The following is a 22,455-nucleotide window of genomic DNA, read 5'->3' as shown; positions in this document are numbered from 1 at the left end:
CTCCACCAGTCCATTACATCATGACTGATTTTTCCCTCAGGGCCTTCCCTGCCCCAACCCTCTATTTCCTTAATGTCCAATCGTCTATTAATCTGTCTTGAATATTGTCAGTGACTCAGCCTCCACAGCTCCATTGGGTGGAGAATTCCAAGGACTTACCCCACTCCGGGTGAAGAAAGTTTTTCTCATCTTAATCTTCAATCTTATTTTGATACTGTGGCCCCTGGTTCTAGATACCCCAACCTGGGGAATCATCATAGCTGCACCGATCCTGTCAGCCCCAGGAACTGTGTTTTTAAATGAGATCATCTCTCATTATTCTAAACTCAGGAGAGAACAGGCCCAGTCTCAAGTCAAGTGGAGTTTATTGTCATGTGCACAAGTACAGTGAGGTACAGGTACAATGAAAAACTTGCTTACAGCAGCATCACAGGCACTTAAATTCAGACAACACACAGAACATAAATTAGGCATAAAAGGCATAAATAGGCATAAAAGGGCAGGCATGGTAGTGTAGCGGTTAGCATAATGCTTTACAGCGCCAAAGACCCGGGTTCAATTCCGGCTGCTGTCTGTAAGGAGTTTGTACGTTCTCCCCGTGTGTCTGCGTGGGTTTCCTCCAGGTGCTCTGGTTTCCTCCCACATTCCAAAGATGTACGGGTTAGGAAGTTATGGGTATGCTATGTTGGTGCCGGAAGCGTGGCGACACTTGCGGGCTGCCCCCAGAATACTCTACGCAAAAGATGCATTTCACTGTGTGTTTCAATGTACATGTGACTAATAAAGATCTGATCTGATCTGATTATACATCATGGTGAAGAGTAAAAAATGATTCTGCAATACAAGACGTCAGTGCAAAACAACACAATCAGAGTAAGTCCATGGTAGTGCAAGAGGTGGTCTGTAGTGTTCGTTGCTGAGGTAGTGATTAGGGTTGTGCAGGTCAGTTCAGGAACTGATGGTTGAAGGGAAGTAGCTGTTCCTGAACCTGGTGGTGTGGGACTTCAGGCTTCTGTTCCTCCTGCTGATGGTAGTTGCATTGATTCCCTCCACGTAGGAGAAATCGGCTGTCCCAAGAACTAACAAAAGTATAACATTTGCAGTTTTCCACTCTTCAGACATCCCTCAAATCCACAGATGTCTGGGGCCTCTGCAGTTACGGTACCTCCTTTATATTCCAACTTTAACCCAGGATGTATCTGATCTGAGCCAGGTGATTTATCCCTATTTGGCACACCTAGTTTTTCTAGTACCCCCTCCTTAATAACTTTTAGCTTTTCCAGAATCTAGGCATCATCTGCCTTCTGATAATTCTCCAGCAGCATCTTCTTCCTGGGTAACAACTGATTCTGGAGTTCCTCGCACACCCTCGGAAGTAAAGCTCTGTTAGAAGTGCAGTCATTCAGGGAGGATACGAAATCCAGTCACCAGAGACTGAGAGCAAATGCCCCCTACTGTTTCTCTCCTCCACTCCCCTCCCCACCCAGGGGCACCTCTAATCACCCAGGGCTGCCTTCAATGACACAGGTCACCAATACCCACCCTGCCTCAATTAGCTCAGGTTCCTGTGCCACTCTCCAACTGAGATTGCTGTAGTATCGTTATAATGTCATATTACATGTGGCTTTAGCCTCCAGTGGAGTTAAACAGCTTACTGCTGCCACTTAGGATCTTGGCTGGCAATATCTAAAGGAGATGACATCTGCCCTGAGCATCGCTCCTTCAATATCCCGGGGGTCACCATTGCCCAGAAAGTCAGCTAGTCGAACTGCATAAATACTGTGGTGACACGAGCAGGTCAGAGGCTGGGCTTCCTGCAATAAGTGACTCACCTCCAGGCACCCAAAGTCCTTGCCACTGTCTGCAAGGCACAAGTTAGGAGTTTGAAGGAATACTCTCCACTTGCCTGGATGAGTGAAGTTCCAACAATTCTCAAGAAGCTTAATTCCATCCAGGACAAAGCAACCTGCTTGATTGGCACCCTAAATATTCATCCCCTTCACCAGTAGTGCACAGCAGCTTCAGTGTGTTCCATCTGCAAAATACACAGCAGTGATTCACTCACTCTACTCCAATGGCACTCTGAAGCCCATGACTTCCAATATCAAGAGCAGTGGCAGCAGATGTATGGGAGCACCCCCTCCTGCATGTTCCCCTCCAAGTGACGAGCCATCCTAACATGGAAGGATATCGCTGGTCCTTCATTATCATTGGATCTAACCCCTGGAACTCCCTCCCCACAGCACCGAGGGAGCACCGTCACCAGTAGGACCACAGCAGCTTCGCCAGTAGGACCACAGCACCTTCACCAATAGCACCACAGCACCATCACCAGTAGAACCACGGCACTTTCACCAGTAGGACCACAGCAGCTTCACCAGTAGGACCACAGCACTTTCACCAGTAGAACCACAGCACCTTCACCAGCGGGACCACAGCACCTTCACCAGCGGGACCACAGCACCTTCACCAGCAGAACCACAGCACCTTCACCAGCAGGACAACAGCACCTTCACCAGTAGGACCACAGCACCTTCACCAGTAGGACTACAGCATCTTCACCAGCAGGACCACAGCACCTTCACCAGTAGGACCACAGCACCTTCACCAGCAGGACCACAGCACTTTCACCAGTAGGACCACAGCACCTTCACCAGTAGGACCACAGCAGTGCAGCTGTGGGAAGGATCACAATCTGGGGGCATTGAATGTATTGAACCTATGGTACAACAAACTTTGAGAAAGACATGTCCCAATTGGATTTACTCTATATATTATGAATGAAGTATACATTTGGAAAGGGCTGCAGCAGCTCACCACCACCTTCTCAAGGGCCATTAGCAACAGGCCATAAATACTGGCCTTACCAAGCAAGGCCCAGATCTCAGAAGTTAATTAAAAAAAATGAACTGGTAACACTGAACACACATATAGGGGTGTCTTCACTTTGTACTCTGTTTCTGAATCCCCATGAGGTCAATGGGAAGTGGAGCACAACACACAGCCACTCGTACTGTGTGCACACAGTACAGTTACCCAGGGTCAATTTCCAGGTGGTTAATAGAGCTGGACCATTCAGAGAGTATCCTCTCCATCCGGGGCTGTGGGGGCCTGGGCTGTGGAACAATAGGGTGAGGATTGTGTTAAGAGAGGGAGGACGATGCATGGGAGGCAATGGACCAAGTGCTGGTAAATGGGATTAGCACAAACAGTGCTTGATGGTCAGCATTGACGTGATGGCCCGAATGGTCTGTTTCTCTGCTCTGTGACTCCAGAACTTTAATAGTTGGGGCTCTGGTTTCTCCTGTGTTTGGGAGCATTTGGTTAGTGTGAGGGGTTCTGCTGTGTGCAGGCAGCATTGTTTCAAGTCTGTTGGGGTTCCTTCCATATATAGAACACAGAACAGTACAGCACAGGAACAGGCCCTTTGGCCCACGAAGTCTGTGCCAAACACGATGCCAAATTGAACTAAATCTCTAGTGCCTGCACATGATCCATATCCCCCACCTCCTGCACATTTCTGTGCCTGTCTAAAAGCCTCTTAAACACCACTGTCGTATCTGCTTCCACCCTCCTCTGGCAGCAATTCCAGGCACCCACCACTCTCTGTGTAAAAAAAACTTGCCCTGCACATCTCCCTTTAACTTTCCCCCTCTCACCTTAAGTTTATGTCTTCTAGTATTTGACATGTCTACCCAGGGGAAAAGATGCCTCTCATAATTTTATGAACTTCTATCAGGTCTCCCTCAGCCTCCAATTCTTGTATCTAAGACTCCTGTGTTTCAGGACATTTCTAGATAATCACTGGCTCCCTTCAAACAGCCGAGCCGATTGCCCTTCTTCACTGAGGTGTGGAAGGGCTGCTGGTGTTTGGAGACACATACCCCAGCAAAGTCGTGGAGCCCTGCAGCACAAAACCAAGTCCTCTGGCCCACCACTAAATGCTCACTGCTCACCTACACACTAGGGGTGACTTATACTGTGGCGATTAACCTATCAACCTGCACATCTGTGGGATGTGAGAGGAAACTGGAACACCTGGGGGAAACCCCCACGGTAACAGGGAGAACGTACAAACTCCACACAGACAGCACTGAACTTGGGTCACTGAAGCTGTGAGGCTTCGCCATGTGTAAGAAAGCTTTGAAGATGAGGGGGAAATGGAGTGGGGGTTATACCCCACATGTTTAAACCTTTATATTTTATATGGGCCTACTTGTTGAGGCAGATAAGATAAGATTTCTTTATTAGTCACATGTACATCAAAACACACAATGAAATACATCTTTTGCGTAGAGTGTTCTGGGGGCAGCCCATAGGTGTTGCCACGCTTCCGGCACCAACATAGCACGCCCACAACTTCCTAACCCTTACTTCTTTGGAATGTGGGAGGAAACCGGAGCACCCAGAGGAAACCCACGCAGACACAGGAAGAGCATACAAACTCCTTACAGATAGCGGCCAGAATTGAACCCGGGTCGCTGGCGCTGTAATAGCGTTGCACTAACCGCCACACTACCGTGCCTGCCCCGTGGTGGCACAGTGTGATGGAGCAGAGTGTAATTCATCTTGTGAAAGTTTTCATTTGCTTCCCTTGCTGTAACCTTACCTTGTGTGACATCCTTGGCTGAGAGGCCAAGCGGACAAAATGCTCCTGGTGCCTTATGACCAACCTGTAGTACATATGAGTGAAGGACAGTAATGATTGTCTATTCCTTCCTTCCCTTCCGTGGAATACCGGTGTCCCTGCTCTGTGATTTCCCCCCAGCTGAGGCTGTCGGTTTCCAGTTTTGGATAAGAATAGGGATCATGGGAAGAGCCTGGGGGAACTGTAAACACCATCCAGAGTCCACGGCTTAATATTAACACACAAACGCATTGACAATCTAATTCCTATTGTTCAACCAACTCAGTATCACTTGGTTCCAACCCACATCCTCTCGGTTTGTAGCAACCAAGCAACAATTGCAATTATTTGCTAATTATTTTCATGTAATTAGTCACAGTGAGAGCACATTTAATAAATATGTGTGTGTGCATGTATGTGTGTTGAATGGCCTCTCTTTCTTGTTCCAGGACCCAGCCAACTGGAACTATGTGACCATGGTTCATGGGAGTATCTGACTGTCAGCCCCTGGAATATGCATGACCTCAGCCCATCTGCACCAAGTGTCCTACAACGGCATGGTGACAACTTTCAAAATAGCAATCCTTGGAGCACAAGGGGTTGGGAAATCAGCAATTGTGCACCAGTTTCTCTACAACGATTACAGTGACCGCTACATGCCTACAAAAGCACGTCACATCTACCTGCCTGCTGTGGTCATGAACGAACATGTGCACGACCTACAGATAATGGACTTTCCACCCATTCCATCCTTCCCAGTCAACACTCTGCAGGTAATTGTTCTGATACTTACAACTTCCACAGGTCACAAGAGCCGATATCCTTCCCTTGTTGCTGAGAGGGAGATTTCTGCAAACCTGTGACAGGCATTCAATTTGTGGCCAGTTGTCCTCACTCCTGGCAAACTCAGCAACTGAGAGAATTCACCCGTTGATGGTATTCTGTATTTTTTCATTCTTTCACTTCCCCCTCATTTCTTTCCTCTTTGTCTTGCTTTACTTTAATTTGCTGTTCAATGCTTTCTCCAGGTCTCCCTTTCCTTCATCTAAACACGCGAAACCGCAGATGATGGAAATCTGAAATAAAAACAGAAAATGCTGTATGTTCTCAGCAGGTCGGGCTGAGAGTTAACTGCTGACCTTTGAAGGCACTTGTTTCCATTTTCTATCATTCTTCTTTCTGTTGTTACCCAATTCCATAATCCTATCATTAAAGATGTCCCTCCCCATCACTGCACCAGCTTGTCAATTGATTGCATACTGAATGCCCTTGATCTCTTTATTGGTATTGGTATTGGTATTGGTTTATTATTATCACTTGTACTGAGGTACAGTGAAAACCTTGTCTTACAAACCGATCTTACAGGTCAATTCATTACACAGTGCAGTTACATTAAGTTAGTACAGAGTGCATTGATGTAGAACAGGTAAAAAAAACAATAACAGTACAAAGTGTCACAGCTACAGAGAAAGTGCAGTGCAATAAGGTGCAAGGTCAAAACAAGGTAGATCGTGAGGTCATAGTCCATCTCATTGTATAAGGGAACTGTTCAATAGTCTTATCACAGTGGGGTAGAAGCTGTCCTTAAGTCTGGTGGTACGTGCCCTCAGGCTCCTGTATCTTCTACCCGATGGACGAGGAGAGAAGAGAGAATGTCCCGGGTGGGTGGGGTCTTTGATTATGCTGGCTGCTACACCAAGACAACGAGAGGTAAAGACAGAGTCCAAGGAGGGGAGACTGGTGTCCGTAATGCCCTGGGCTGTGTCCACAACTCTCTGCAGCTTCTTGTGGTCTTGGGCAGAGCAGTTGCCCGTACCAAGCCATGATACATCCAGATAGGATGCTTTCTATGGTGCATCGGTAAAAGTTGGTGAGAGTCAAAGGGGACAAACCAAATTTCTTTAGTGTCCTGAGGAAGTAGAGGCGCTGGTGAGCTTTCTTGGCCGTGGCATATTATCTGTTCTGGTAGACTATTTTAAACATAATTTCTCATTAATTTTATGTTTTTAATTCACTGTCAGGGTGTGAGCGTCACCAGCAAGATTGCATTTATTGAACTGGCTTGTTGGTTCAGTTCAAGAAGTAGTTAAAAGTGATGGGAGTCAAATTTAATGTGAATGAAGCCCCACATGATGGGCTTTTACAAGGACTTCAAAATTAGACTGAATTTTTTATCATATCTATATTTCCAAATTACAATTTCTAGGATTGAATACAAATTGGTGCCACACTGGTGTCATGCACTCATTGTTAGACCTCCAGTTAACAGGTCTAGTTACTGTACTTCACCCCAGTTGGGTGAACAATCCAGAGAATTTGAGTTCAAATCTTGTTTTCTGTTTTAAATTGACTTTTCACAAATTTAAATGCCTCAGGTTTTATTGAGCCAGGTGTGATGAAGCGAAAGTTAACTTAGTTCTCATCCACTTTTCCTGCGGCGTTCATTTACAAAATGGGTTACGTGCTGTGAGCCTCCGTGAAAAGATTAGTCAAAGAATATCTGACTCTTAGACACGACCTTTCTGAGAAAAGGTAAGATCAAGGATTGTTCCAAATTGTGCAGAAACCTAACATCTAGTTAGAAACAGGAGAACAAACCCCATGTTCTTTCCCCACACTGAAGGTCACACAGAGCTAAGGTTCTTGCTGCCAGGAAAGACCCATGATGCAAGACCATGGCTTGGAGATGTGGCTGCATATTGTACCCTCATTGTGTACCCTGTGGGCCAGAAACAGACCTGGCCGTTTCTGCTTTGGACTTGCTGCCTCTTGCAAAACCAAAGTTATTTTGTTTATATTTAATGCACACAAAATGCTGGAGGAACTCAGCAGGTCAGGAAACATCTATGGAGAGAAATACTGTAAACAGTCAACATTTTGGGTTGAGACCCTTCATCAGGCCCTTCAATGTCTATTTCCCTCCACAGATGCTGTCTGACCTGCTGAGTTCCTCCAGCACTTTGTGTGTGTTGCTCCAGATTCCAGCATCTGCAGAATCTCTTGTACCTTTGTTTATATTTCAGTTGTCATTAGGATGTGTTTGTTAAGAGAATGTATAGGTGTGGCCAATGTTGGATTAGTTGCCTTGTAGTTCATAGATCGCTAACAGTGAGTTGTATTCTTTTATGGAATGTGGGAATCAATGGTAAGACAAAAGATGATGGCCAGCCATATTTTTGAACAACTTCAGTCTGTGCTGAAACTACTCCCACAGAGTTGTTGATGGACCTTCAGGGACAGATTCAGCGACGATGAAGGATGACAATATATTTCAAGTCAGGTGATACCAGACGCCTGAATATTGATAATGCAGCATGCAAGCATGGGCTATTTATATTCAGAGAGGTTCCAGATGGAATTGATCATTTGCAAGAACTGTGCAGTGGTCACTCCCACCAATGTCATCATGGAGATATGCATCAGCCACAGACAGATTAGTGAGGACAGGTCAAGTAATTTATTCCTTGTGGTCTCATTCACTATCTGCCGCAGACCCAGTCTGGCAGCTGTGTCCTTCAGAACTTGGCCGGCTCAGTCTCTGGTGGTGCTACCAGGCCACACCTTGTGATGGACACTGAGGTCCCCAACCACTGTATGTTCTGTGTCCTTGATACTTTCAGTGCTTCTTCCAAGTGTTGTTCAACATGGAGGAGCTGGAGAGAATGGGGGGGGGGAGTGGAGTAAGTGATAACAAGGAGGAGGTTTTCTTGTCCACCCTTCTCAAAGAGCAGAACAATTTGATGTCAAAGGCAGGCATTGAATGTTGACAATAGGAGTCAGGCTGTGTGAGATGTCCTCAAGTGCCCTGCAGCAGGTCATGTAGGACAGAGGGCAATATCTGCGGAAGTCAATGAGTGATAAATCAGTGGGGTGACACACTCTGTGGATTGTGGAGAGATTGACTGATTACTTCAGCAGGAAGTTGAGAGGTTGCAGGGCAGACGTGTGCCAAGGTGTATTGAGATCACTTCAGCAATTGTGTAAGGGCCTGATACTGGATCGATTTTCTGTTATACAACCAATGAGGGCAGAATACCAGCTGCTCAAATATTAGGTTAAATAAAGGTTGGATATTTTTATTGGAAATGAAAAACCAGCTCCCTAGTGTTGTTTTAGGAGAGCTTAGAGTCACCATGAATCTGTGACTCAGCAGTTGGGAACATCAGCAGAAGATAGTGAGTAAGGTTGTTAGTTTACCATCTCAAAATAGATGCCCAGACGGGAACTGAGTCATTGCCCTTACATTCAACGTTGGAGAAAGTAGTATGGGGCACAGACTCAATAACACTGCTGGAGAGTGGGCAGTGGGTTCAGACTGTAACACTATCGGAGTGTGGGTAATAGGTACAGACAGTAGTACCTTTGGAGAGTGGGTAGTAGACACAGACCCAGTAATAGTGTTAGAGCATGGGTACTGGGAACAAACTCAGAACACTGTTGGAGAGTGGGGAAGTGTGCACAGACTCAGTAACACTGTTGGAGAGTTGGTACTGAGAACAGACTCAGTAACACTGTTGGAGAGTTGGTACTGAGAACAGACTCAGTAACACTGTTGGAGAGTTGGTACTGAGAACAGACTCAGTAACACTGTTGGAGAGTTGGTACTGAGCAGAGACTCAGTAACACTGTTGGAGAGTTGGTACTGGGCGCAGACTCAGTAACACTGTTGGAGAGTTGGTACTGAGCAGAGACTCAGTAACACTGTTGGAGAGTTGGTACTGGGCGCAGACTCAGTAACACTGTTGGAGTGTTGGTACTGAGCAGAGACTCAGTAACACTGTTGGAGAGTTGGTACTGGGCGCAGACTCAGTAACACTGTTGGAGAGTTGGTACTGGGCGCAGACTCAGTAACACTGTTGGAGAGTTGGTACTGAGCAGAGACTCAGTAACGCTGTTGGAGAGTTGGTACTGAGCAGAGACTCAGTAACACTGTTGGAGAGTTGGTACTGGGCGCAGACTCAGTAACACTGTTGGAGAGTTGGTACTGGGCGCAGACTCTAACACTGTTGGAGTGTTGGTACTGAGCAGAGACTCAGTAACACTGTTGGAGAGTTGGTACTGAGCAGAGACTCAGTAACACTGTTGGAGAGTTGGTACTGGGCGCAGACTCAGTAACACTGTTGGAGAGTTGGTACTGGGTGCAGACTCAGTAACACTGTTCTATCAGTAGTACTGGGCAGGGTCTCAGTAACATTGTTGGAAACCTTCTTGTCATTCTGTTCCAATTTTGTGGTTTCTGAGGTGGCCAGTGAAGCCAATGTGGGATTCACAGACTCTCCCCTGATTGGGTAGGATGTGCCTAATGGGGCGTACAGGTGGGTAACAAGTTAAGTGGTGTCCTCCATCCACTGCCTACACAGGGCTTCTGTATGCTCCTAACACATGGCCTTGAGTTTCTCAGTGCCTCCCGAATGCTCTTTCACCACTTTGAGTTGTCATGGCACAAAGGTACCCAGGAGTGGGTGGGATGTTTTGAGCATATCCTTGTACCTTTTTCCTCTGTACACCTGACAATCTCTTCCCATGACAGAGCTCGGAACTAAATGTCTGTTTGGATATGCAAATGAAGTGGTCTGTCCAGTGTGGACAATAGAGAGTATCTGGAGCCTCAATGCTGTTCTGGGAGTGGACACTTTGGATATCCTACTAGTGAATGTACAGGGTTTTGCAGAGACAGTGTTGCTGGTATCTTTCCATTGTCTTGTGATGCTTGCCGTAGGTAGGCTGGATCTTGGAAGCAGAGAGGAGGACTGGGAGCACTGTTTCCATGAATTTTGTGCTAGGTCTGAGGTCTTGACCTCCAAATACCATTTTCCAATTGAACAAAGGTAGTGCTGGCACATTGATGGTGGTGGAGAATTTCATCACTGATGCCTGCCTTCTCTGAGAGGTGGCTCCTGAGATATGGTCCATGTTTGCCACATTCTTGACGTGAAGCTTTACTATTGTAGGGCAGTGTGGAGCAGTGGGGAGAGGTTGGTAGAGGGCCTCAGTCCCAACAATGTTGAGTTTACAGCCCAGTGAGGGAGTCGATAATACCTTGGAACTCGTAATTGTAAGTGTGGCCTGCAAATTACAGCTTGAGTGTCAATGTTAAGGAGACCTTGGTCACTATAGGTTGAACAGTTTCCCATTCATTCTGAAGACTAGCTCCACTCCCATGGGAAGTCTTGTTCGGAGTGAGGTGCAACATTGCAGTGGGAAAGATTGAGCAAAGTGTGGGGGCAATGTTTGAGACTGGTCTTCACTGAGAATGGTTCTGTTGTAGATCCACTGGTTAGTATTATGATTTGCATGTCATCATGGAGCCAACACAAGAAGGAAATGAACTTGAGCAGTGTGCTTCGCATTCCCGACTGATTGATCTAGTTAAGGGCTTTAATGAGGTTGAGGAAGACCACATATAGTGGCTGCTACCTGTATTTTCTGGGCGTTGTCATGGCCACTATGCCTCTAGATGGATGAATTCCACATTGGAGGGTAGACCTCTTCGGCCACTGGAAGGTGCAGTAAGGAGAATTCTGGCGATGATCTTCCCTGTGACATACAGCAGGGAAACCTCTCTCTAGTTACCATAGCCTAACCTGCCTCCTTTCTTGAAGTTGATGACTATTCTGGCACCTCGGAGGTCCTGTGGGTATTTCCTCCTTTTTCCTGATAAGGTTATGGTTTCATGGCTGAAATTTTTCACTGTTGAGTTTTAGGATTTCAGCAGGAATACTGTCTGCTCCCGAGGTCTTGTTATTTTTGAGTTGTGATATGGCCTTCCTGACTTCCTATCCATCAGGAGTGGCAGTGAGTTGAGTCTGGGTAGGATGCTGTGGGATGGAGTTAAGACTATTCATGCCAAGGACAGAGTCAAGGTTAAGCAGGTCTTTGAAATATTCCTTTCAGGCACCAGCTAATCCACTCTATTACCTCACCAGAGTGACCCCAAAACACTAGTGTCAATAGAAGTATGATGACCAGTGTCAAAGTTCTCAAGGACCCTAAAAGCTGGTTCATGGGCAACCTTCCAACCAAAGGAGCTGAAGAGTATCCAGAGCCTATGGACTTCCCTGAAGTCTACCATAATTGGAAGAAATGCTTGGCTTCTTTACCGAGAAGAACCAAGGCTGGTTTGATGAGAATGTTCGGGAGACCGAGGAGCTAATCAACAGAAACACACATGGTATTCCTGGACTGGAAGCTTGCCTTTATTCATGGAGAAAAGAAACAGCACTACACACACCTAAAGGAAGAGGTCCACCAGAAAACCTGTGACTCAAAGAACAGATGGTGGGTGGGGAGAATGCCAGAGACTCAGTAACTCACCTCCGGCCGTCACATATGTGGGTTCTTCAGCACCATCAAGGCCACTTGTGTCCCAAGCACACAAGGCCCTACCAAAGGACAGCCAAGAACATGAGTGAACTCATTACGAATTACTGTCAGAGAAATGAGCACAGTGGAAATGTAGCTAAAAATTTATGAAGCTTAGGTACTAAATAATCACGGATAAAAAATGTTCTAAAATAGGACTTCTAAACTGGATGACTTCAATGAGATGAGAGTGAACCTGGCCGGGATAAAATGGAACCAAATAATTACAGGAATATTTAGAACATAGAACATGGAACGGTAGCCCTTGATGTCTGTTCAAAACACGATGCCAAATTAAGCTAAATCCCTTCTGCCTGCACATGATCGATATCCCTCCCACCCTGCATATTCATGTGTCTGTCTAAAAGCCTATTGTATTTGCTTCCACCACCACCCCGGCAGCCTGTTCCAGACACCCACCACTCTCTGTGTAAAAAACTTGCCCCACACATCTCCTTTAAACTCTCCCCCTCTCAGCTTAAATGCATGCCCTCTAGTATTTGATATTTCTACCCTGGGAAAAAGATTCTGTCTACCCTATCAATGCCTCTCATAATTTTATAAACTTCTATCAGGTCTCCCCTCAGCCTCCGATGCTCCAGAGAAAACAATCCAAGTTTGTCCAACCTCCCCTTATAGCTCATACCCTCTAATCAGGGCAGCTTCCTGGTAAACCTTCTCTGAACCCTTTTCAAAGCCTCCACATCCTTCCTGTAATGGGGCGGCCGGAATTGCACACAATACTTCATGCAGTCTAACCAAAGTTTTATACAGCTGTATATTTGTATACAGCTGTTTTATATTTGTAATGGAACAATGGGTGATCTTGCAAGAGAAGATGTTACAGACACAGGGTGTTCCCCAGCGATCATTGTTGTCAATATGCAAAATGACTTGTATATTGGAATACAGAATTTCAAAGTCTGCTGATGATTCCAATCTTGGAGATGTGACCAACAGTAAAGATGATACTGGACAACTACAACAGGATTGAGGACACAGGCAGGGTGGACAGGCAAAGGTAAAGCTGCTGCCTCACAGCTCAGGCGTCCTGCATTCAGTCCTAACTCCCGGTGCTGTCTGTGTGGAGCTTGCACATCCTCCCTGTGACCACATGGGTTTCCTCTTGATGCTCCAGTTTCATCCCACATCCCAAAATGTGTGGGTTAGTGGATTTATTAGTCACTGTAAATTGTCCCTCATAAGTAGGTGAGCAGTAGAATCTAGGGGGAGCGTGGAGGGAATAAAATGGTCAGGGTAGGTTTGGTGTAAACGGGTGTTTGAAGGTAGGTGTGGACTTGATGGACTGCAAGGCCTGTTTCTGTGCTGTAACTCCCTTTAACCCTGAACCTATGACCAGTGGTAGATGGAATTAAGTACGGAGAAATAGAAGTATTGCATACCAGAACAGTGAAGTAATGCTGAACCCCCCATAAAGATCTGGCTAGGCAACAACTAGAGTATTACATCAAGTTCTGCTCTATTCTCCTTGTAGCAAGGGGGTTGATGGAAGTTTTGGCAGAAGTGTGCAAGAAAATGACAGCTCTAGATAGGGTAGACAAGGAGAAGTTGTTCCCATTAATTGAAACAATGAGGACTAGGACACACAGGTGATGGTTTGGGGAAGAGTCACGGGGGATGTGAGGATGACATTTCTTACGTAAGTGGCATAGATGCTTTTGTGGTGATGGTTGCAGTGGTGAACAGTGGTTTCAACAAAAATCGTAGGGGCACATAAAGGGAAAAAACATGCAGAGCTGATGGGAATAGAGCGGGGGAATGGTAAGCAGTAATTAGTAATTGGTTTATTGTTGTCACATGTACCGAGGTGCAGTGAAAAACTTCGTTTTGTGTGTCATCCATCTCATTTCATTGAGATAGTACAAGGGAAAAGCAATAACAGAACACAGTATATGGTGTCAGAGTTACAGAGAAAGTGCAGTGCAGACAGCCATTAAGGTGCAAGGCCATGACGAGACAGATTGAGAGGTCAAGAGTCCAGAATGGGTCTGACTGAATTGCTCTGCAGGTAGACGATAGGCACTCAATGGGTTAAATGGGCTCCTCCTGTGCCATAATCATTCCACTGGATACAGAGACATGGTACTGGAGACCAGGATACTGGGTACAGACTCAGAATTTCTGTCACTGAGTTGGGTACACAGTGCAGATTCAGAATTAATATTGGGATTTAGAGCAAAGACAGAATTACTATTGGCTTTGGGTTCAGAAACACAGAGATATTTTTGGAGAGTTCGATCCTGGGTAAGGGCTTAGAAGAAATATCAGAGATTAGGGTACTTGTACGGGCACAGAGAAAGCATCGGAGTGTGGCACACTGGCTATAGACTCAGGAAAACTATTGCAGATAAAATAAAAACAGAAAATGCTGGGAACACTCAGCAGGTCAGGCCACATCTGTGGGAAGAGAAACAGAGTTAATGTTTCGGTTTGAAACTTTAAAATATCAGAACTGCCAAAGGGTCTTTGACCTGAAATGTTAACTCTGCTTCACTTCCCACAGATGTGGCCTGACCCTGCTGAGTGGTTCTATTTTAGATTTCCAACATCAGCAGTTTTTTTATGATTTTCATTACATTTGCAGAGTCCTGCATCGTAGATGAATCAGCCAATTAAAGATACACTTGGACTTATTGGTATTGGTATTGGTTTATCATTGTCACTTTGTACCGAGGTACAGTGACAAACTTGTCTTGCATACCACTCATACAGATCAATTCATTACACAGTGCATTGAGGTAGTACAGGGTAAAAACAATAACAGAATACAAACTAAAGTGTCACAGCTATAGGGAAGTGCATTGCAGGTAGACAATCAGGTGCAAGGTCAAACAAGGTAGATTGTGAGGTCAAGAGTCCATCTCATCGTATAAGGGAACCGTTCAATAGTCTTATCACAGTGGGATAGAAGCTGTCCTTGAGCTCTCAGGCTCCTGTATCTTCTGCCTGATGGGAGAGGAGAGAAGAGAGAATGACCCGGGTGGGTGGGGTCTTTGATTATGCTGGCTGCTTCACCAAGGCAGCAAGAGGTATAGACAGAGTCCATGGAGAGGAGGCTGGTTTCCGTGATGTGCTGAGCTGTGTCCACAACTCTCTGCGGTTTCTTGCAGTCCTGTGCAGAGCAGTTGCCATACCAAGCCAGATAGGATACACCCAGATAAGATGCCTTCTATGGTGCATCGATAAAAATTGGTGAGTGTCAAAGGGGATGTGCCAAATTTCTTTAGCCTCCTGAGGAAGTAGAGGTGCTGGTAAGTTTTCTTGGTCATGGCGTCTACGTGGTTGGACCAGGACAGGCTATTGGTGATGTTCACTCTTAGGAACTTGAAGCTCTCAACCCTCACAACCTCAGCACCATTGATGTAGACAGGTGGATGTACACTACTACCTTTCCTGAAGTCAATGATGAGCTCATTTGTTTTGCTGACATTGAGGGAAAGGTTGTTGTCATGACACCATGTCACTAAGCTCTCTATCTCCTTCCTGTGCTCCGACTCATCATTATGTGAGGTACAGCCCACTACGGTGGTATCATCTGCAAACTTGTAGATTGAATTAGAACAGAATCTGGCCACGCAGTCATGAGTACATAGGGAGTAGAGTAGAGGGCTGAGGATGCAGCCTTGTGGGGCACCAGTGTTGAGAACAATTGTGCTGGAGGTATTGCTGCCTATCCTCACTGATTGCGGTCTGTTCGTCAGGAAGTCAAGGATCCAGTTGCAGAGGGAGGTGTTGAGTCCCAGGTCTCGGACTTTGGCGATGAGCTTGCTTGGAATTATAATATTGAAGGTGGAGCTGTAGTCAATAAACAATAGTCTAACGTAGGTGCCTTTACTGTCCAGATGCTCCAGAGCTGAGTGTAGGGCCAGGGAGATAGCGTTCACTGTAAACCTGTTTTGGCGGTAGGCAAATTGCAATGGGTTGAGGTTGTCTGGGAGGCTGGAGTTAATGTGTGCCATGAACCAGCCTCTCGAAGCACTTCATGATGGTGGATGTCAGAGCCATTGGCTGGTAGTCATTGAGGCACGTTACCTTGTTTTTCTTCGGTACCAGATCTTCTTAAAACAAGATTGAAGCAGGGAGAGTTTAAGTATGTCTGCAAATACCCCCGCCAGCTGATCAGCGCAATATCTGAGAACTCGGCTAAGGACACCAACCAGGCCAGATGCTTTCCTCCAGTTCATTCTCCGGAAGACTGATCTTACGTCCTTGACGGTGACCACGGGTTCAGCTGCATTGGAGGCTGTCAGGGTGGGTGGTGACAATCCACTTCCCTTCTGTTCAAAATGTGCATAGAATGCGTCAAGCTCATCAGGAAGGGATGCGCTGTTGTTAACTATGCAGCCCGACTGCGTTTTGTAGCCCGTTATAGCATGTAAGCCCTGCCACAGCTGACGGCTGGTCTGGGATTCTATTTTGAACCAGTATTTTCTCTTGGCATTCCTGATAGCTTTCCAGACGTCATATCTTTCCAGGGTCACCTGATTTGAATGCAGCAGTCCTCAACTTCGGTAAGGAGTGGATCTCCCAGTTCATCCATGGTTTCCAGTTTGGGAACACCCGTATTGTCCTCTTCAGTACACAGTCCTCAACACACTTGCTGATAAAGTCCATGATGGTGGTGACATACTCATCAAGGCTGGCAGCTGAGTCTTTGAACATGGACCAGTCCACTGACTCAAAGGAGTCATGCAGAAGCTCACATGTATACTACACTAGGAAGAGGTTATGCTTGGAACCATGCTCCTGATTTACTTACCAATGACATGTCTTCTTTGTGTGACAAGTGGATTGATTGTCTGAAGATGAAGGCAGTAAAACCATTGCCCCCAGGACCTGTAGTTGTCAGTGACGTTGTCCTGTGGGATGGTGGTGAGTTCAACCTGGAGGTGACAGGTGTGGAAGGCTCAGTTTGTAACTTACACACTCCCAGGCCAACCACTTCCTTCATGACCAGGATAACAAGATTTGAGTTGGGTCCTGTGACGTGAAGTACTTCACCATGACTTCTGGGTATCACATGGCCCCCTTTATACATTGTGTACTTCCTGCCAATGTTGTTTTCAAAGCACCACATACAGTCGTTCACGGAGCACAGGTCTCAGTGGTACAAAGTGGGTGTTCTACCCTAGGCTGAGGGCAGGGTGAAGGAATGGGGCTGATAGTAACTCTCTGATTGGGGCCATGATTGACTCAGGTCCGTAAGCAAGTGAGCATCTAAAGGGGAACAGGTGTGGGCATGATGGTAGTACAGGTCGACATCAAGTAAGGGGGAATGAAATGGGGGTGTTCTGGTCTCCACAACACCCGTTCCCCTCCTCCCACACATCTGAAGTAGAAATTGTGTCAAATCACATGGAAAATTGCCCAGTTGAATGACGCCAACAGTCAGGAGATGGTTGTGACCACATTTCCCTCAGTACATCTCCAATTGGACAGAATTGTGATAAACTGGGCTCATTTCTCGGCAACAATAAATCCTTCAGCAAACTTCAGCTGCAAGTAAAATTGACACGTTGCAAACTATGTCATTTCAAGTCTGGTCTATGAATCATCTTCTGCTGTTGAAATGGGAATAAAACCCATCAAGGCTACCAAGTCATCCTCGCTGAGTGAGAGAAGGAGCTTACGGCTGTTTGGAAGTATTGTGCTGATGGAACACATGATAGTTTTAAAAGAAAGGCAATCAAATGGTCCAGGTGATGTCATGTCTCCTGAGTGTTACTGGAGCAGCAGACATTCAGGCAAGTGAAGAGTTTTCCATCAGCTTTGTGCCTTGAAGATAATAGAAAGCCCTTGGAGAGCTAATGAATAAGTCACATGCTCCAGGTCGTCCATGCCTTGACTTGTTCCTGCAGAAAAAATATTCACAATGGGAAGTTCAGTTAAGTTTTTGATGACCAACACTGCAACCAACCCCACTCCTCCATTCCATAGTACTGACCATGAAATAAGGTTTATAGAGTTACGCAGCACACAACCAGCTGACCATCAAGTACATATCTAACCTAATCCCACTTCCCAACACTTGACCTGGTAATTCAAGTGTTCAACTAGATAATTCTTAAATCTCATGAAAGTACCTGCTTCCACTACCCTCTCAGGTAATGCGTTCCAGGTTTCAACCATCCTCTGGGAAAAATATTCGTCCACAAATCCCCTCTGAGTCTCCTACCTCCTTAACCTGAACCTATGTTTTCCGGATAGAGGCAACTCTGCTTCAGGGGAAAAGGCTTCCACTGTCATGAATTTGTATATGATTCGTCGGCAAATGGACAGGGGAAAAGATTAAAGGATGTGCTCAAAGTGTCCTTGAAAACATGCAACGTCCCTAAATGATCCCTGTGGACCTCTGACCCATAATCGCTCGGGATGGAGGAGGAACACTCTGAATGGTAACGAGAGCCTCGAGGCAACGCATCAGGACCACTCGGAGTCCCTTCATAAAGAGCAGAAGGAGGGCACTGCCCTCAGCATCTACCCACCCGCACGCTCCATCAGCCACCCCAACACCTCCCCCATCCGTGGAAGAGTCTGTAGTTCCCCCATTGGCTTCATCAGTAACCTCAGACCTGGAGTGGAAGCAAGTCATCCTCGATGCCAAGCGCTGCCTAAGGAGGAGGAGGAGGAGGGAGGAAGAGGCAAAGGATTTAAAGCTGAGGAGTTGGGGAACTGACAGCCGCTGTTGGTCAGTGACGGGAAGTGTCGGGGCAGAGCAGGGGGAATAAGCACACTGGAGGGTGCAGGATAAGAAAGGGGAGCTGGGATTGTGGTAAACTGATTTAATGGGGGAAGAGAATGAAAGAGAGGCAATGAGAGTCTTGCAGTGGCAAAATGTGGAGACAACATTGCTAACTTGCAGGTCTTCTGCCCCAGAGGCTGAGGTGACAGTGGAAATAGAGAACCTTCAAGATGCATCATGACACTACTGTTGGATGAATCACAGGTGGGGATGAGTCAGTGTACAGGAGTGAGACAGTACGCCTGGTTGAGTGGTGCTACAACAACAACCTCTCGCTCAACGTCAGTAAAACTAAGGAGCTGATTGTTGACTTCAGGAAGGGGAAGGAGGGTGAACGTGCACCAGCCTACATTGAGGAATTGGCGGTGGAGAGAGTCAACAGCTTTAAATTCCTGGGCCCAGCACACAGATGCAATCACAAGGAAGGCGTGCCAGCGTTTTTACTCTCTTAGAAGGTTAAGGAGGTTCGGCTTGTCACTGTACACTCTAACAACTTCTACAGATGTACTGTTGAAAGTATCCTGATTGGTTGCATCATGGTCTGGTACAGCAATTCTAATGCGCAGGAATGTAAGAAGCTGCAGAGAGTAGTGGACTCAGTTCAATACATCACGGACGCATCCCTCCCCACCATCGGTAGTATCTGCAGGAGGTGCTGCGTCAAGAAGGCAACATCCATCATCAGAGATCCCCACCATCTGGGCCATGCCATCTTCTCACAGCTACCATCGGGCAGGAGGTACAGAAGCCTGAAGTCCCACACCACCAGGTTCAAGAACAGCTACTTCCCTCTAACCGTTCAGATCTTGAACCAACCTGCACAACCGTAGTCACTACCTCGGTGTACCAACACTATGAACACTTTGCACTATAATGGACATTTTTTTGCTATAATTGTTGTAAAATTGTTGATCTTTCTTGTAAAAATTGTATATAATTTATGTTTAATTTATATTTTTCTTGTGAATGCTGCTTAACTGATGCTATGTGCCTGTGATGCTGCTGCAAGTGTTTTTCATTGCACCTGTGCACACATGTACTTGTGCTTATGACAATAAACTCGACTTTGAATTTGACTTTGACTTTGACCCCATCTCTTGTTCCCCTAAACTTTGCAAACCTCAATCAAGCCTTCTCTCAGCCGTCTACAGTCCATGAAGTCAAATCCAGACTATCCCATCTCTCCTCATAGCTGAATCGCTCGATCCAACATCCTGATGAATCTTCTCTGCACCATCTCCAGAGTCCAACCACATCCTTCCTATATTGTTGGGACCAGAACTGCACACAGTACTCCAGCTATGGCCTAATTAATGCTTTATAAAGTTGTATTGTAACTTCCCTGCTCTTATGTTCTATGCCCCAACTAATAAAGGCAAGTATCCCGTATGCCTTCTTAATCACTTGCCTACCTGTGCTGCTGCTCCAGGGACCCTCAGACGGGTGTCCCATGGTCCCTCTGTTCTTTAGTTCTTCCAAGGGTCCTACCACTGATTGTGTATGTCCTGACTCTATCAGTCCTCGCACAGTGCATCACCTCACATCTTTTAGGGTTAAATTTCATCTGCCATTGGTCCATCCTTCTTACCAATTCATCAATGTATCTGTATCTGAAGACCACCCTCCTGATTATCGACGCCAATCCGAGTGTCATCTGCAAACTTACTAATCACACCTTCTACATTGAAATCCATATTATTAATATACAGCAAGGGTCTCAGCATCAATCCCCAAGGTACACTGCTGCTCACGGGCTTCCTATCATAGAAGCAACCCTTGGCCATCACCCTCTACCTCCTATCACCAAGCCAGATTTGGACCCAATTTACCAAGTTCCCATGGGCTCCCATACCCTTTGGACCAGTCTTCCACGTGGGTCCCAGTCCACTTTGACTACATTCACCACACTACCCTCATTGACACGCTTTGTTACCTCTGAATAATTCAGTCAAGTTCGTATTACAGTATCTCCTCATAACAAAGCCATGCTGACTATCCTTGATTAATCCTGATCTCCCCACATGCAGATTAATCCTGCCCCTCAGAACTATTTCCAATAATCTCCTTATCATTAATATAAAACTAACTGGCCTGTAATTACCTGTCTTATTCCTGCTGCCTTTCTTGAATAAAGGTACCATATCTGCTGTATTCTAGTCATCTGGCCTCTCATCTGTGGCTAGGGAAGATTTTAAAATTTCTGTCAGAGTCCCAGCAACCTCCTCCTTGCCTCCCATATCAGCCTGGGGTACATCTCATTGGGGCCTGATGATCTATTCACTTTTAAACCTGCTAAGATGTCTAATATCTCCTTTACAATAGTAATTTATTCTAAAATTACGTGTGAATTCTCCAACTATAATGTCCATCTCCATAGTGAGTACGGATGAGAAGTATTCATTTAATACCTCATTTACACCCTCTGGCTCCACACGAAGATTTTCTCCTTAGTCCTTAATAGGCCAATCACTTGCCCTACTTGTCCTTTTGCTGTTAATATACTTATAAATTGTTTGGGAATTTTGCCTGATTTTGCCAGAACAGCACTATTCTTTGCCTCATTTTTCATCAATCAACTTTTGATATGTTTGAACATCTGTTGGCCTTACCTTTCACCATGTTGACCCTAAACTCTATTTTACTTTCAAATGGCACCCACTGGTAGCGTATAAACTTGACTGAAAGTAGCTGCTCACAATCCACTTTTGCCAAATCATTTCAAAGCAGCCATCTCCCGGTTCAGGACCTTAATTTCCAGTAAGTTCTTGTCCTTCTCCATTGCCAGAAAACGTAATGGTCAATATCTCCGACGTGCTCTCCCAGCAGTGCTTTCACTACCTATCCAGCTACATCCCCAAAGATTAGGTCCAATACAGCCCCTTATCTACATATTTGCTCAAAAAGCTCGCCTAGTCACACTTCCCAGTTCCTTCACCAGTAGCAGAGGAATTACAGCAAGAAAACCCTCTCAGCCTTTCACGTTAAGGGTCTACCAGTTAATATTGAAAATCAGAATCAGGTTTATTATCACTGACATATGTCATGAAATTTGTTGTTTTGTAGCAGCAGTACAGTGCAAAACATAAAAATTACTGTAAGTCACAAAAATAAATAAATAGTGCAAAAGAGGAATAACGAGGTAGTGTTCATGGGTTCGTGGACCGTTCAGAAATCTGATGGTGGAGGGTAAGAAGCTGTTCCTGAAATGTTGAGTGTGGGTCTTCAGGGTCCTGTACTTCCTCCCTGATGGTAGTAACATGAAGAGGGCATGTCCTGGATGGTGAGAGTCCTTAATGATGGATGCTGCCTTCTTGAGGGACTGCTTCTCGAAGATGTCCTCAATGGCGGGGAAGGTTGTGCCCGTGACTGAGCTGGCTGAGTCTACAACCCTCTGCAGCCTCTTTTGATCCTGCACATTGATGCCTCCATACCAGGCAGTGATGGAACTAGTCAGAATGCTCTCCACTGTACATCTGTAGAAATTTGCAAGAGCCTTTGGTGACATACCAAATCTCCTCAAACTCCTAATGAAGTAGAGCTTCTACTGGAGGAAGTCTAAATACTGAGGGATTATTATTATTTTTACACTTCTCTCTCAGTGGCCAACATATCTGCTCCTCTCTCTCCCGCTCATTGTTAGGAAGCTTGCAGTGCACTCCCCAGAGAAGTGATTGCTCTGTCTTTGTTTCCAAGTTCTATCCAT

At 45.8% G+C, this 22,455-nt stretch overlaps 1 protein-coding gene across 1 annotated transcript in view; it reads left to right on the top strand.

The window, feature by feature from the left end:
• The first annotated feature begins 5,184 nt into the window (after positions 1-5,184).
• The window catches only part of LOC127581385 (ras-like protein family member 10B), a 100,346-nt gene continuing 83,075 nt past the window's right edge, over positions 5,185-22,455 (top strand). The window contains exon 1 of the mRNA XM_052035760.1: positions 5,185-5,400. Coding sequence (XP_051891720.1) covers positions 5,185-5,400 — 216 coding nt within the window. The remainder of the gene's footprint in view (positions 5,401-22,455) is intronic.

Source organism: Pristis pectinata, chromosome 21 (assembly GCF_009764475.1).
Source record: "Pristis pectinata isolate sPriPec2 chromosome 21, sPriPec2.1.pri, whole genome shotgun sequence".
In the NCBI taxonomy this organism is placed as follows: Eukaryota; Metazoa; Chordata; class Chondrichthyes; order Rhinopristiformes; family Pristidae; genus Pristis; species Pristis pectinata.
This window is presented reverse-complemented; position numbering and strand designations above follow the sequence as displayed.